The 17,493-nt window shown below is 48.9% G+C and overlaps 1 protein-coding gene across 1 annotated transcript in view; it reads left to right on the top strand.

The window, feature by feature from the left end:
• The first annotated feature begins 461 nt into the window (after positions 1-461).
• STX3 (syntaxin 3) overlaps positions 462-17,493 on the top strand; it is a 49,355-nt gene continuing 32,323 nt past the window's right edge. The window contains exon 1 of the mRNA XM_049779737.1: positions 462-629. Coding sequence (XP_049635694.1) covers positions 600-629 — 30 coding nt within the window. The 5' untranslated portion in view covers positions 462-599. The remainder of the gene's footprint in view (positions 630-17,493) is intronic.

The raw sequence follows: 17,493 nt of genomic DNA on the forward strand, positions 1-17,493 counted from the left end.
CTTCCTTCCTTCCTCTTCTTCCTTTCTTTCTTTCTTTCTTTCTTTCTTTCTTTCTTTCTTTCTTTCTTTCTTTCTTTCTTTCTTTCTTTCTTTCTTTCTTTCTTTCTTTCTTTCTTTCTTTCTTTCTTTCTTTCTTCCTTTTTTCCTTCCTTCCTTCCTTCTTCCTCCCTCCCCATCTCCCTCCCTCCCTCCCCATCTCCCTCCCTCCCTCCCTCCCCATCTCCCTCCCTCCCTCCCTCCCCGTGGGCCCGCGCACTGTCCCTTTAAGCCAGTGGGCGGGGCCTGTCCAGGTGAGGGGGCGTGGCCACTCACGCGCGCGCCGCCGCGGCCCGGGAGCCGCCGCGGGAGCGCGCATCGGCTTGCCTTGCGGGCGGGCGGGCGGGCGGGGGAGCGGGGCGGGAGGGGGCGGCGCGGCGAGCCGAGTCGAGTGGCTCCGAGGCCCCGGGACGCTCCTCCTTAAGCCGCGGCCGCCGCCCGCCTCCTCCTGCGCCCGCAGCTCCCTCGCCGCGCGGCCCTCTCCGGCCAGCCGGCCGCCCCTTCCGGCCGCTCGCTCACCTGCGCCGCGCTCACCTGGCCCCCGGGCGCCGCGGGGCTGCAGGATGAAGGACCGGCTGGAGCAGCTCAAGGCCGTGAGTGCCGCGCGGGGGGCTCCTGCCCGGCGATCCCCGCCTTGCAGGGCTGGGGGGTGCCGGGCCTGCCTCTGTCACTTCCACCCACCCCCCAGATCCCCCACCCCGGCTGCTGGGCCCTGGCCAGCGGGCTCCGCACTGTCCCTCCCCTCCCGGGTCATGTGCGGGGTGATTCATTCCCTGGCACCCCAGATTTTGCTGCATGCCTGCAGCCCGGCTCGCTGGGCCTCGCCTCCTTTCCTCTTTCTTTCCTCCCAGCTGCAAGTGGGATCTGCAGCCTGATGAGCTGGGCTGGGGTCTTGAGAGATCTGGGGTCCCAGATCCTCCACCAGCTGCTTCTGCTGCATGGCACTTTGCCCTCCACCACCAGGCCTTTGTCCTGCCCACCCTCTGCCCATTTGCTTTTTGGACCCCTCTGCCTGGCTGTCCTGTCCCACTTACTTATGGTCTAACTAACTGACTGTGTGTGACATTGCTTGTCAGTCCTGATGGTGACATTGTCAGGAAGGGCCAGGTTATCTTAGCTTTCCAGCTTCCAGGGAGTGCTCCAGGGAGATGTTTCCAAGGGGGTCCTTTCTTCCAGGGGACAGCTGTGTCCCCAGCATCCAAAGCACTAGCCTTGATGCATAGATCAGGTCAACAGCTCAGGAGCCTCAGTTTGCGTCTTAGATCACCTGGGGCCCCGATTAGACTTTACGGCTCATGGCCTAGTGGGCCTTGAGGTAGAGTGGAGAAGAATTAAACCCTGGGCGTTAGGAGTTGGATTTGCATCGATATTTTTATGCAGTGTTATTTGCATTCGACAAATTACATCTAGTGTGGGCTCAGTGGTTAGATCTAGGGCTACAGGACAGGGTGACAAGCCCTGTGAGAGGGACTATGTAAGGGTAAGAATTCTTCTAGGCTTAGTGGTCCACAGGCTTTTTTACATGCTCTGATGCTCAGGCTGTGAATAATCTATGGACCTAGTTATTGAATGTTTCTCCCCTTGAGTCCCCAGAGTCTTAAAGTTTGGGGAACCTTGGGTTGGTTGACAGTGGGGTTGCCCCTGGGCTCTACCCCTTTACTGGCTATCTGTCCCTCAACCTCAGAACCAAAGCTTTGTTATCTGTAAAGCCCCAAAGGAGTCAGGGTTAAATCTAGGAGCACTCAGCATTTTGGAAGGGCCCTGGTACCCTGAAGATTGGCGGATCGAGCCAGAAAAACTCTTTGGAAAATGCCAAGAAGGGGCCAGAGCAGTGGCACAAGTGGTGGGGCATTTGCCTTGCATACACTAACCTAGGACGGACTGTGGCTCGATTCCCTGGCGTCCCATATTGTCCCCCAAGCTAGAAGTAACCCCTGAGCATCACCGGGTGTGGCCCCAAAATAAAAAAAAAGGAAAATGCTAACAGGAGGAACTGTATGGATGAGGATGTAAATTTTCTTTCTCCCTGGACTTGGGTGAGACCTGGTGACCTCTGGGGAAGTGAGAGGCACAGAAGGGTGGGAATGAGCCTCCCACAGGCTCTTTGTCATCTGAGTCTGTCGCCAACTGACCAGGCCGACTTTATTGTCCCTGTTTTTATAGATGAGGAAACTGGAACTGAGTCTTGGCAGGGGGGGGTGGGGGGTGCAGGGAGAATGCAGGGCACACACAGAGCTGCTGGGGCAGGGACAGGAGAGAAGGGAGGACCCAGCCCCTTCCCTGGGGAGGCAAAAAGGAAACAGGAGGGTGCATCCTAAAGATCTTTCTGGAGCCACACAGCCAGCTCTCCCGAAACAATGCAAAACTGAGCTTGGAAGCCCAGACCCCACCCTTCCTCAGTTAGGAAATCCGTTTCCAGAGTTCCAAGAAGGGGCCTTTCATTTAGCAGCCTCTGGTCATCAGAGTCTTCTCTGAGCTTTGCCTTCCAAGAATGAGTTCACTCGGCCTGGAAATCTGCTTGGGGAAAAGGGTTTGATCGTTCCTTTGCTCCTCTGAGCCACTTCCTTGCTCTTTGTGAAATGGAGCGAATTCTGTTTCTTGTCTCGCCTGTTGTCTTGGGGCCTGTTGGTGTAAGGTGAGACCAGGTGGGTGCTCTAGTGTTTAGGCAGGGAGAAGGGCACTGGTGTTAGAAATGGGGGTGAGTTGTGGGACTAAAGGTTTTGAGGATCCCAGTATTCCTAAATATGGCCCTGTCCCTTAAGATCGGCATTCTTTTGTGTCACAGTCTACAACTAAGGCCTTTCTAGTTATCAGATGGGAAGTTTGGTTTGCAGAAGTCTCTTTTGGTAATGCTGGTCATTTCTTTGAAGACTGTTGGTAAGGTTTCTGTGGGCTTGGTATGATTTCAAGTCTACCCCTTTTACTTCTACCCTTCTTCTGAGAGAGACAGACAGACAGATAGACAGATGGACAGAGAACCAGAGGGAGAGACAGGACAGAGAGACAAACAAAAAAACAGAGACAGATGGGACCAGAGCAATAGCACAGCAGGTAGGGTGTTTGCCTTGCATGCTGTTGACCTCGGTTCGATCCCTGGCATCCCATATGGTTCCTTGAGCCTGCTAAGAGTGATTTCTGAGCGCAGCCAGGAGTAACTCCTGAGCTCTGCCGGGTGTGGTTCAAACAAAACAAAACAAAACAGAAAAACCCAAACAGAGACAGAGAGACAAAAACAGAGACTGAGAGACTGAGACATATACCCAGACCCAGAGGGTGTAGGGGAAACACACACACACACACACACACACACACACACACACACACACACACACACACACACATATGTACACACGTGAGGTGTGCTCTTACTGCAATGAGATAAGCATCTCCTTTTGCTTGATTTTTTTTTAAATCAAGGTTTGTTAATTTGCACACAAGTAATTTCACACTGAGCTGCTTACGGAATCCTTCTGTAATCCTTCTGCGGGATCTTTCAGAAGGTGGGAGAGGAGAAGGGAGAATTGCACCCCGGAGTTGGAGGGAGGCCTGTTCAGATCAGTCTTGCTCTCTTGCAGATCTGAGAGGAAGAGGTGAGGTTAGGACTCTTAATTTCTTTTTTTGTTTGTTTGTTTTTGGGCCACACCCGGCGTTGCTCAGGGGTTACTCCTGGCTGTCTGCTCAGAAATAGCTCCTGGCAGGCATGGGGGACCATATGGGACACCGGGATTCGAACCAACCACCTTAGGTCCTGGATCGGCTGCTTGCAAGGCAAACACCGCTGTGCTATCTCTCCGGGCCCTAGGACTCTTAATTTCTGAAAAGGACAACTGCCTTTGCAGTTAGGAGAAGATGGGCCTGCCAGGGGTTCGGGGGTTTCAGCCTGCAACCATTGGCAGGGGGCCAGAGACCTGTTGTGTTGCTCCCTGTTGTAGGGATTTGAGCCTCATTTTGTGGGAAGAGAGACCAGGGAGATTCCTGAGCCCCAAGAATTCAAGGCTCTTTTGTCCTATGCATTATGAGCCTCCCTGGAGTCAGTCCATAGGTCTGGTGTCTCATGCCTTTCCTATTGTGAGGCTGAAATGAGATCATCAACCAGGTGAGTTTCCCCATCTTGCCCAGTTCCAGTTTTTCCTTTCCTGAGCCACCATCACAAGATTCACCTGAGCTTATCTCTTGCGTGACTCTTCCTGGTAGGTGTCCTCAGTAACCTGCCTCATTGGTGACGTAGGGTAGGCTTGCCTGGAATGTCCAGTCTACGCCCAGCTTATCTCATGAGGTGGCTCTGCTCTCCTTGCTCTCTCTCTGGACTTTGGATCTGCCATGTCCAGACATTTGTGGTCCAGAACCTTCGGTCCCTGGTCTTTTCAGCCAGTAGGCATTTACTGAACCCCTGCATGTCCCTAGCGTGCTGAGCATGCCTGGACCATTGAAGTACAGTGACCAGTGGAGACACACACACACACACACACACACACAATTGCAGCAATTGCAGGAAGATCCCTGTTGAAGTACAGTGGCAAGTGGGAGACACACACACACACACACACACACACACACACACACACACACAAATTGCAGCAACTGCAGAAAGATCCCCATGATTTGTCTCCAGGAGCTATCAGGACTGGAAGGAGTCAGGGGCCATGCTCCGGCAAGTGATCTTGAGTCCCTCTTCCTGGCCTTTGTTCAGAGCCCAGCTTACTGTCTTTAGATGTGTGTCAACTCTCCCCAGGATGGAAGACAAGGATCTGGGCCTCGCCACCCACTGCCCCTTTTATAATTGTTTCATGGGCACAGCCTGAGCAGTTGGTGCTTTTGGATTTGGGCATGCTGATTTAAATCCGTTATTCATTGATTTATTTGGTTGTGGCTTTTGGGACACACCTAACTTACTCCTGACTGTGCTCAGGGATCACTCCTGGCAGACCTTTATTTTTTTAACTTTTGGCTTTTGGGCCATACCTGGCAGCACTCAGGAGTTACTCCTGGCTCTGTGCTCAGAAATCACTCCTGGCAGGCTCAGGGAACAAAGGAATCGAACAAAGGTCCTTCTTGGGTTGGTCGCATGCAAGGCAAAACCCAACCTCTGTACTATTACTCCGGCCCCATCAGGGACCATTTTAGGTCCCAGGGAGTGAACCAGGTGGCGGCGGCATGCAAGACATGCACCCTCCCCACTGTAACTCTTTCTAGTCCTCAACCCCACATTCTTTCTGACCTCCTAGCATTATTGTATGCAGTCCAGATCTGAAGGAGCAAATTGTCAGGTATCTAGGGCATATAAAAGGGAGGTTATCTCGTGAAAAGAAACCCCCCAAATCCAATGTAGATTATGATGCTGGAGAAGCCAGTGATGTAGGGACCTCGTGGCCAGTATTTTAGAGCTCTTTGGAATTTAGTTGAGTTGTGTTGGACTAGAACTAATGGGATGTGTTTGGCTTCTCTGGGTCAGAGTGTCAGGGGCCACACAGATGGAATCAGCATCCGGAACTCTAAAGGAGCACTTTACTTTTTCCTTTTCTGCCTCTTCCATCTTGGATAGGACATGTCCTTATTCTCTGTGCCTGTTGGAAGTGTCTGAGTTTCTTGAGGATCAGAGATCTTCAGGGTAGTGTGGATAGGTAGTTCCATCTGCTTAGCCAGATGGAGCTTATTTCCCCTTCCTTCATTCCCTCATTGTTTATCCAGCCTATTTATCCAGTGGATCATAACCAGATCTCTTAACTTTCTAACCAGATCCCTTAACTTTCTGGCTTCATTTAGATCCCACTCTTTTTTTTTTTTTTTGGCTTTGGGACTTCACCTGGCAGTGTTCAGGACTTAACTCCTGGCTCTATACTTAGGAATTACTCCTCGCAGTGTTTGGGGTACTATATGAAATGCGGAGGATCAAACCTGCGTCTGCCACATGAAAGGCAAGTGCCTTACCTATGGTACTATTGCTCTGGTCCCTAGGATCGCACTCTTTTTTATTTTTTTTGGGGGGGGTCACACCCCACAGTGCTCAGGGGTTACTTGTGGGTCTGTGCTCAAAAATGGTTCCTGGCTCAGGGACCACATGGGATGTCGGGGATCGCACCTGCTTCTGTCCTGGGTCAGCCACATTCAAGGCAAACACTCTACCTACTACTGTGCTACCACTCCAGCCAATGGGATTGCACTCTTTTTTTTTTTTTTTTCAGGCCACATCCATTTAATGCTCAGGGGTTACTCCTGGCTAAGCGCTCAGAAATTGCCCCTGGCTTGGGGGGACCATATGGGATGCCGGGGGATCAAACCGCGGTCGTTCCTTGGCTAGCTTGCAAGGCAGACACCTTACCTCTAGCGCCACCTCCCCGGCCCCTGGGTTTGCACTCTTGATCGATGAAATTTCCAACCTGGACAATGATTTTTTTCCCACCTGTTTATTTTTATTTTTATTTGTTTTTGGTTTTTGTGCCACACCCAGTGACTCTCAGGGGTTTGTTTACTCCTGGCTATGTGCTCAGAAATTGCTCTGGCTTGGGGGACCATTTGGAACACCAGGGGATCGAACTGCAGATTGTCCTAGGTTAACACGTGCAAGGCAAATGCCCTACCGCTTGCACCACGGCTCCGGCCCCATCCCGCCTGTTTTTTTTTTTTTTTTTTTTTTTTTGTGGTTTTTGGGTCACACCCGGCAGTGCTCAGGGGTTATTCCTGGCTCCATGCTCAGAAATTGCTCCTGGCAGGCACGGGGGACCATATGGGACGCCGGGATTCGAACCGATGACCTTCTGCATGAAAAGCAAACGCCTTACCTCCATGCTATCTCTCAGGCCCCCACCGCCTGTTTATTTTTAATTTTTGTTTTTGCTGTGAGCAGACTGCAGAACAGCTGGGACGAGAGAAATAGGGATTGACTGGGGATTACAGCTTTCATCAGCCGGAGGTCAGAAGCGAAAATGCTTGGATGAGAGCAGATTAGTTTTATATTTATTCCTGCCAGCGTGGGGGAGGCTGGGAGCCAGCATTCATCCACATTCATTTCTTTACCTTTGGGCTCCCTGACACTATCCCCTTCCCCCCTTAAATTTCTACCCCTCTTCTGACACTTATTCTTTACAGGTTCAAGGCTTGACTGTAGCTCAGACACGCCCCCTTTATTCCAGCCATCGGTGTGGACTGGATAATTTGCTTTGCAACAATCTGCTTTTCTTCTGTTCAGTCAGTAGGACTCTCTGTTAACATGGTTCGAGAGCATCTTTGATTTGTAGGAGGCAAAAATCTCTCCCCTAGGTCCTGAGGTTTTGATCTCTAGTCTTCCATATTAATTCGGAAACAGTGATTACACATTAAGTGGCTACTGATTTCTGGGCAGGATTGAGTTTGGTATCTTGCACACTTTGCCTCTACCACCTCACCACCTTGTGTATATATAGGGTCCGACTTTACCGAGAAGTATGTTGAAGCTCAGATTCGATCACTATCGAGCCTCAGCAGGGAGATGGTAGGACGGTGAACTGGATATGCCTGTCTTCCTTCTTCATGCCCCCTTGTACTGGTCACCTTGCCCATGACTTCTGTATTTCCTGCAGTTGGTGGCTTCATCAGTGGTCTTCCTCTGGCGCCCCTGACCCTAGCACTCAGCCCGGTTGTGACCTATTAAGACATTTGGCTATTGATGGCTCAGCAGCCACTTGTCCCTGACTTTAGGAATTTCTCTTCCCATGTCCTGGGTTGGTGAAATTGGACCTGTCTCTCCAAAGGGACAGTTTATTCAGACAGTATAAGTTTGCTCCACCATGCCAGATGTCCCCAGCTCTGTCCTCAAGGCCAAGGATGGATGAGTTGGTACCCAGGCTTCTCATTAGGCTGGACACCTGCCCTTTGTACCTGGGAGGGCTCAGAAGGCTGGCAGAGGAGGAGCTATTGTGTACCTTTGCAAGGATCTAGCGATTCACAGACCTGGCAGAATCTAACCCAACTAGGAGGTGCATAGTTCCTGTGTCATCCATTGTGGATTAAATCCCAGATGCCGAGCTGACAGCCTTTGCCATGTCTTCCTGGGGTTACTCCAGACTCTGCTGCAGTGGGAGAAGTAGCCACATTCGTGTTGTCATTTTAGAAGTGGCCAAAGACCACGCCCGCTGCCCCCACCCCCCCAGAGCTTTCACTTCCCAGCTTGCCACCAGGAAGGCCAGTAAACCCTATTGTACAGCGGGGTGTGGATGGGGGAGAGTCCATTAATGAACTTACTTTTACCTTCATCTTCTCCTGCCCTCCCCCCCACCTCCTGCCACCACTCTCCCATTTTCCGGGACCTTTTCTGCAGTTGTTTTTCCAGTGGGCCCCAGCCTGTGGCCTGTGCTTTCCTCTCCTGCTCAGGTTCAGCCTGCTTTCTGGGCTTTGGGCCATTTCCATGGCAACATCCCTGAAGTCTGTCTGGAGACCGGGATTGAAGTTCACCCTCCACTTAAGGAGATTAGTGGAGCATAACACTGTCTGGGTATGCTCTGCTGTCTGGGTTAGGGCGCTTGCAGATCACAGCGGGGTTCCTATTTTTCTTTCTTTTTTTTCTTTGAGTCAACTTTTCACTCTAGACTAATTTTATTTGTTTTGTTTTGGTTTTGGACCACATCCAGCGGCATTCAGGGGTTATTCCTGGCTCTGAGTTGAGAAATCACTTCTGGCAGCCTCAGAAGATCATATGGGATACTGGGGATTGAACCTGGGTCTGTCCCAGGTTGGCTGCATGCAAGGCAAATGCCCTACCCACTGTGTTATTGCTCTGGCCACTTCTAGATTAATTTTAGATGGACAACCAAGTTCCAGAGTCAATGCAGAGGGATCAGAGTGGTAGCACAGCAGTAGGGTGTTTGCCTTGCATGCAGCTGACCCAGAATGGACCCAGGTTTGATCCCCGACATCCCATATGGTCCCCTGAACCAGGAGCGATTTCTGAGTACAAAGCCAGGAGTAAACCCTGAGAGTGCCAATGAGTGTGACCCAAAAACAAAAACAGAAACAAGACAGGAAAAAACAGAGACAGTGCACAGTGTTCCCTCAGCTTCCTCCGTTTCTTACCCCCTATAGTCCCCCAGTACCTCTGCCCCATTCTCAGATACAGAAAGAGTGTCCTTTTTCACAGTGATCTGGATTTCATGGGCGTGACCACGAATGACCCTGTTACTGTGCCAGTATCCATCTGGTCCAGGGCACCACCTTTCATAATCTCTGGGGCCTTTCTCCAGCTTCCCTTCTTTCCCACAGCCCAGGGCTGAGTACAGGTTGCAGCTGGAGTGTATGGAGTGTCTGGCATTGTGTGGAGTGTATAGGAGACTTTGGTGTGTAACTGTGGAGACCGAGGGCCTGGCCTCCCCTGGCAGGCAGCCTAGGTCTGTGTGACCTCATGTCTATGAAGCTTTTTTCTTTTTTTGTAATAGTTTTGGGCCACACCCAGCAGCCCTTAGGGTTTATTCCTGGCTCTGTGTTCAGAAACTACTTCTGGCAGGTTTTGTAGACCAGATGGGATGCCAGGGATTGAACCCAGGTGGGCCACATGCAAGGCAAATGAAATGCCCTCTCTGCTCTGCTATCGCTCCAGCTCCTGAAGCTGTGTGTGTGTGTGTGTGTGTGTGTGTGTGTTTGGGCCTCTGTGTGTGTGTGTGTGTGTGTGTGTGTGTGTGTGTTTGGGCCACACCTGGTGATGCTCAGGGGTTACTCTTGGCTATGCTCTCAGAAATTGCTTCTGGCTTGGAGGACCATATGGGATGCCGGGGGATCAAACCATGGTCTGTTTTAGGTTAGAGCGTGCAAGGTAAACGCCCTACTGTTTGTGCCACTGCTCCAGCCCCGGAAGGGGAATCTTTATTAAAGTTTGTCTCCTCTTCTCTGAGTCTTTGGGGAATGGGTACCTGGTGGGTGTCAAGGGGCCAGGTGGGCTGAGAGGAAGAGGGGAAAGGAAGCCAGGAAAGAGAGAGGTGAGGGAAGAGGACTTAAAAGGCCTGGATCAATTTTCTGTAAATGTCCCACTTCTGTCTCTTTGGAGAAAATCTTCTCAAAGGTCTAACTGTGCCCCAGGTGCCCCCTCTGAGCATTCTCTGACAGCTTCCATCTTCCACAGGCTACGAGGGGATTCAGGAGAGGCTGTACCCCCTTTTCTGGGGCCTACAGTTTGTTTACTCACCTCATAGTGTTTTGAGCCCTGGAGAGGAAGGTGGACTTAGCTTGCCCTGTGTCTATATCTGGGGTATTGCCTGGCAGCTGACAGCTGGAACAGCTGTTGGAAGGAGGAGGGAACAAGGGCGTGGGTTTCTTGGGATGGACCTTGGAGGAACTGGGGACCTTGGGGCTTGGACAGATGGTCCTCAGATTCCTCTCTTTTAAGAAGTGCTCCCTTGGGGGGCCTGAGAGATAGCACAGCCTTAGGACATTTGCCTTGCAAGTGGCTAACCCGGGAGGGACCCAGGAGCCACCCAGTATGGGCCCCCAGCCTGTCAGGGGTGATTTCCGAGTACAGAGCGAGGAGTAACCCCTGAGTGCTGCCAGGTGTGGCCCCCAAATCAATCAATCAAGTTAAAAAAAAAAAAGAAGTGTTCCTTGAGGCTGGAGCACTAGTACAGTTGGGAGGGCATTTATTTGCCTTGCATGCTTTTGACCTGGTTTTGATTCCTAGAATCCCATGTGGTTCCCTGTGTCTGCCAGGAGTGATTTCTCAGTGCAAAGCCAGGAGCACCTTCAGGTGTGTTTAAAAAAAAAAAAAAAAAAGGAGTTTACCTAATCCTGACTTTGTACTTTATTAACCAGGTAACAATCTGAATGAGTTAACCTCCTTGACCTGAGATTTCTGAGTATAGATAACATTTGCTCTTTCTTGTATTTGTTTGTTTTTGTTTTTGGGCCACATCTTATGCTCATGGATCACTACTGGCAGTGCTTAGGGCACTTTATTTTATGTTGGAGATTGAACCTTAGATAGCCTCATACAAAGCAAGTACCTTGCCTGGCTGTCTTGTCCTCCGGCACCCGCCCTTCCTTTCCTTTTCCTTTTTCATGTTTATATTTTATTTTCAATTTTTTTTGGGGGACGGCATTTGACTGTGCTCAGAGCTCAATCCTGATGATGCTCGGAGGGGCTCATGTGGGGATATGAGGTGTTGGGTACTGAAACTTGGTCAATTGGCCACCTGAAGCCCCCTGCCCATTGTTACTATTTCCCTGGCCCCATGCCCTTTCTTTCTTTAGAGGAATGTTCATCCCTTCTTCCATTGTTCCTTTCTGAAAACTTTTCATGTCTCCAGAAACAAAGACTGGTAAGACTTAACATGACTTTTGGGGGAGTGAAACTGGGCTAAGGTTTGTGCCCAACAAATAGAATATTAGCTCTTTCCAAATACAGGAATAAGGTGAAAAACAAGCAAAAATAAACAAACAAACCAAAAAACACTAAGCAGGCACTGAGACATAAACGTCCAGTTTTACAGAACCATAAATCATGTGACCATGTTTCCAGACAGTAATAGAATTGAATTAGAAATGAGTGATTCAGGGGGCCAGAGTGATAGCACAGCAGTAGGGGCATTTGCCTTGCACGCAGCCAACCCGGAATGGACCTGGGTTTGATCTTCAGCATGTTAGGAGTAATTTCTGAGTGCAGAGCCAGGAGTAACCCCTGAGCATTGCCGAGTGTGCCCCAAAATTAAAAATTAAAAAAGAAAAAGAATGATTCCTCTTCTAGTTATTTGCTTTGGAAATGAAAAACAACATGGGGTTGGAGGGGTTGGAGAGATAGCACAGAAGGGAAGGCATTTGCCTTACACTTAGCCTACCTGTTTTTTATCTATGGCATCCCATTTGGTCCCTAAAGCCTGTGAGGAGTAATTTCTGAATGCAGAGCCATGAGTAACCCCTGAGTACTGCTGGATGTGGCCTAAACACACACACACACACACACACACACACACACACACACACACACACACACAAAGACAAAATTAAGCAATAACAATAACAAAAAAAAATTAAAGCACTCTTGCACGAGAATATGAGAATGTAGCAGAAACAGGGTTCAGAGAGAACGTGGTATTTCTGAATTCACCAAGCCAAAAAAAAAGGACTAAATTCAGTGGCGCTGGCTCTCTGAGATGACTTTTTTGTTCTTTCTTTAAAACAACAACACCACCAATAATAATAGGGAGGAGATGGAAGTCAGGAAAGCAATCCCATTCACAATAGTGCCACACAAACTCAAATATCTTGGAGTCAACTTGACCAAAGACGTGAAGGACCTATACAAAGAAAACTATAAAGCCCTGCTCCAAGAAATAAGAGAGGACACACGGAAATGGAAACACTTACCCTGCTCATGGCTTGGCAGGATTAACATCATTAAAATGGCAATACTCCCCAAAGCATTATACAGATTTAATGCGATCCCCTTAAAAATACCCATGACATTCTTCAAAGAAGTGGATCAAACACTTATGAAGTTCATCTGGAACAATAAACATCCTCGAATAGCTAAAGCACTCCTAGGGAAAAGGAAAATGGGAGGCATTACTTTCCCCAACTTTAAACTGTACTACAAAGCAATAGTTATTAAAACAGCATGGTATTGGAATAAAGACAGACCCTCAGATCAGTGGAATAGGCTTGAGTTCTCAGAGAACATTCCCCAGGCATACAATTACCTAATTTTTGACAAAGGAGCAAGAAATCCTAAGTGGAGCAGAGAAAATCTCTTCAACAAGTGGTGCTGGCAGAACTGGTTAGCGACTTGCAAAAAAGCGAACATAGACCCCCAGTTAACATCATGTACGAAGGTAAAATCCAAATGGATTAAAGACCTTGATATCAGACCAGATACCATAAGGTATATAGAACAACATGTCGGTAAAACACTCCATGACATTGAGACTAAAGGTATCTTCAAGGAGGAAACTGCACTTTCCAAACAAGTGGAAGCAGAGATTAACAGATGGGAATACATTAAACTGAAAAGCTTCTGCACCTCAAAAGAAATAGTGCCCAGGATACAAGAGTCACCCACTGAGTGGGAGAAACTATTCACCCAACATCCTTCAGATAAGGGGCTAATATCCAAAATATACAGGGCACTGACAGAACTTTACAAAAAAAAAACATCTAATCCCATCAAAAAATGGGGAGAAGAAATGAACAGACACTTTGATAAAAAAGAAATACAAATGGCCAAAAGACACATGAAAAAATGCTCCTCGTCACTAATCATCAGAGAGATGCAAATCAAAACAACGATGAGATACCACCTCACACCACAGAGATTGGCACACATCACAAAGAATGAGAACAATCAGTGCTGGCGGGGATGTGGAGAGAAAGGAACTCTTATCCACTGCTGGTGGGAATGCCGTCTAGTACAGCCTCTATGGAAAGCGATATGGAGGTTTCTTCAAAAACTGGAAATTGAGCTCCCATTCGACCCAGGATATACCCTAGGAGCACAAGAATACAATACAAAAACCCCTTCCTCACACCTATATTTATTGCAGCACTATTCACAATAGCCAGGCTCTGGAAACAACCAAGATGCCCTTCAACAGACGAATGGCTAAAGAAATTGTGGTACATATACACAATGGAATATTATGCAGCCGTCAGGAGAGATGAAGTCATGAAATTTTCCTATACATGGATGTACATGGAATCTATCATGCTCAGTGAAATAAGTCAGAGGGAGAGAGAGACGCAGAATAGTCTCACTCATCTATGGGTCTTAAGAAAAATAAAAGTCATTTTTGTAACAATCCTCAGAGACAATTAGAGGAGAGCTGGAACACCAGCTCACTCCATGAAGCTCACCACAAGAGTGGTGAGCACAGTTATAGAAATAACTACACTGAGAACTACCATAATCAAGTGAATGAATGAGGGAACTGGAAAGCCTGTCTGGAGTACAGGTGGGGGTGGGGTGGGATGGAGGGAGATTTGGGACTTTGGTGGCGGGAATGTTGCACTGGTGAAGAGGGGTGATCTTTGTAGGACTGAAACCTTATCACAATCATTTATGTAATCAAGATATCCAAATAAAGAGAAAAAAAAACAAAAAAAAAAACAACAACAACAAAAAAAAATAAAAACAGCACTGAATACTTCGTGTTATTTTTTTTTTTTTTACAAAATCATACATGATTGAGTTTCAGTCATACAGTGCCCACCTCCCATCATTTCACCACTTCACATGAAATGATTCTTTTTTGCAGAATCACCTGTGACTAAAGTCCCCACTTTAGTGGGCATTTTTGGGGGGTGAGGAGGGGGAATCAGGTCTCTCCTCTAACTGGCACAATCTTGGCATTTATTTAATTTTTTTTTTAATTTTATTTTTGGTGGTGCTCTAGGGTCACTCCTGAAAGACTTTGGGGACCTTATGGGAGGTGGGAATCGAACCTGGGTCTGCCATACGCAAGGCAAACGCCCTACCCACTGTGCTATCACTCCAGCTTCCAGTCTTGGCATTGAGTCTGTACCACCATTGCTCTGGACATTTCATATGCATTACCTCATATGTGTAACTCCGCCAGGCAATTCCGGGAGCAGCTGGTTTCTGGGACAGCAGAGGCAGCTGAGGTTCAAAGGCTTAGGGAACCTGCTTCGGGCTACACAGCCACAGAGTGACAGAAAGGGGGAGGTGTCAGGAGCACCTCAGTTTCTCCCCCTCCCTGCCCACTCAATTCTCCCTCATTTGTGCACTGGCCAGGAGCTTGCAGTCTCCCCCTGATTCCCCAGTGGGGCCGGGCAGCTGCTGGTAGAGCCTCGGGTCATGGACTGAAGCCTTAATGTTACTATTCATTAGCAGAGTCACTCTGAGTGATTTGACCTAATTAAGTCTTGCCTAATCTGGAAGTAGGGAAAGTAAGCGCAGTGTCCTTGGGGCCACTGGGCGCCTTAAATACATATCTGACCCCGCAGAAAGCCCGCAGCAGAATGCACATGCCTCTCAGCGAGTGGGTGTGCTGTGAAGATGCAGTGAAGTGGGGTCACAGGAACTTGGGTGTTGGCCTGGACTGACCTGGGGACATGGATGATCCCTTCCTTAGTGACTCTCTTCCAAATAAGGTTCTGGCCTCGGGTTGTTCCATTAGAACCAGGTCTTGAAAGTAAGAGCAGGGATGTTTTGCTTCTCAATGATCTTCCTTTTGATTCATCTGGCTCAAGGGTTTGCGGGGTTGAGGGATGCTGAAAAGGGAAGTATTCCCTCTAAGAGGGTTTTACCAGTACTGAAGTTGTGTAGGCAGGAGAGTTGTTGGGGCCTGGCCTGGCCTGGGCTCAGGGCTGTCTGACCTCAGGAACAGAGCATAGAGTGCTTGCTTTGTACTGACATGGTCAGGCCACTGCCATCTGTCTCATTGAGTTGAAGATTCATGACTGGAAAAACCAGCTGTTGGGCAGCGTGGGCCTGTGTGTTCTCGTGTGTGTGTGTGTGTGTGTGTGTGTGTGTGTGTGTGTGTGTGTGTGTTCAGAATCCTGAGGTGCGGGGTCGGAAAGATAGCACAGCAGTAGGGCATTTGCCTTGCATGCAGCTGATCCAGGACAGAATCCCAGCATCCCATATGGTCCCCTGAGTCTGCCAGGAGTGATTTTTGAGTGCAGAGCCAGGACTAACCCCTGAGTGTGACCCAAAAACCAAAAAAAACAAAACAAAACAAAAAAGAATCCTGAGGAGCAGGGATATTGGTCTTGGGCAGTGGTCGGCAACCTGCGGCTTGCAAGCTACATGTGACTCTTTTTTTTTTTTTTTGGGTCACACCTGGCGGTGCTCAGGGGTTACTCCTGGCTGTCTGCTCAGAAATAGCTCCTGGCAGGCACAGGGGACCATATGGGACAACGGGATTCGAACCAACCACCTTTGGTCCTGGATCGGCTGCTTGCAAGGCAAACGCCGCTGTGCTATCTCTCCGGGCCCACATGTGGCTCTTTACACTTTAAATTTCGCTCTTCTGTGTGCCGGGCAGCTGCTCCAGGAGTCAGGACTCTGCTCCTAGCCTCTGTCAGTGCACGCCCTGTGTGGCTCTCAAAATAAATTTCAATCGTGGTTTTGGTGAGATTTGGCTCAGTTGAAAAAATAGGTTGCCGACCACTGGTCTTGGGCAATCTAGAGAGACCCTCAGCCTAAAGGGAGGGAAATGGGCCATGAAAGGCAGAATTATTAGCTGTCATGATTTCTTCATCTCTAGCTCAGGTTTGCAGGAAGGAGGGTACCCAGAATTCACTTTCGTAGTCCTTGGGTTTCCTGCAGCAGCAAATTGAGGACCAGCTGACCTCTCCTAGTCCAGCATGTACTGGTTTCTATCTCTTATTATTTCCTTCTCTGGAAGATTCTTCTGAGCTCTACTAGGCCTTGTGTCTTATCCTTGGACCCTCTTCTCTCTTTGGTGTCAGGTACCCCTTCAGAGAGTCAAAGAGTGAGTGAATGGTGGCCTCTGTTTGGAACAACCCCTTTGCTGCTTGCAGAGTCTTGCTTTTCTTTCCTTTGTTTTTGGGCCATACTATTCAGGGGTTACTCCTGGCTCTGCACTCAGAAATCACTACTGGCAGGCTCGGGGAACCATATGAGATGGCGGCGATGGAATCCAGTTGAGTGCGTGCAAGGCAAATGCTCTATCCTCTGTGCTATTGCTCCAGCCCCTCCCTTGTTTTTCTTCTCTTCTCTTCTCTTCTCTTCTCTTCTCTTCTCTTCTCTTCTCTTCTCTTCTCTTCTCTTCTCTTCTCTTCTCTTCTCTTCTCTTCTCTTCTTTTCTTTTCTTTTTTTTTTTTTGGTTTTTGGGTCACACCCAGCAGTGCTCAGGGATTACTCCTGGCTCTGTGCTCAGAAATCGCTCCTGGCAAGCTCAGGGGACCATATGGGATGCCTGTCCTTCTGAATGCAAGATAAGTGCCTTAGCTCCATGCTATCTCTCCTGTCCCTGTTTTGCTTCTCTTTAGTGAGCATCTAGTTATCCTTCACGCTTTGTTTAACTTGCTTGCTTCCTTCTTTTCTCTCTGGGACTGTTTAAGGCAATTGAAATTTTCTCTTCAACTCCAGTATCGAAAGCAGAGACAGGTGAAGTGGTGCTGAAAGAAGAGGGTGTGAGGCCTGCCTTTCAGGTGGGGGAGGCCTGCCAGACAGAGGGAAGGGGTGTGAGGGACCACTTCCTTAATTCCCCCCTCCCAGAGCATCCTCACATGATTTCAGACCCACAACGAAGGTGCCACAGAGCCACACTGAAAAGCTAAGTTCTAAACTTGGTGTGAAACCAATCTTACCAGAGACAGGGAATGTTCCAGAGACTTCCCAGCTTCCTTCCAGTTTGGTTTTCTGTGTCTGCTCTTCTGGGCACTCGGCTATCTTGATGATGGGCTCATTGGACTTGGGGCCACTGGCCAAAATCTTGAGCCTCAATGTCAAATGAGGGGCCAGCAAGGGTTGGAAAGCACAATAGCAGCTTCAACTTGGGGCTTGTCAACTTTAAGACCAGG

Source organism: Suncus etruscus, chromosome 9, assembly GCF_024139225.1.
Source record: "Suncus etruscus isolate mSunEtr1 chromosome 9, mSunEtr1.pri.cur, whole genome shotgun sequence".
Taxonomy (NCBI): domain Eukaryota; kingdom Metazoa; phylum Chordata; class Mammalia; order Eulipotyphla; family Soricidae; genus Suncus; species Suncus etruscus.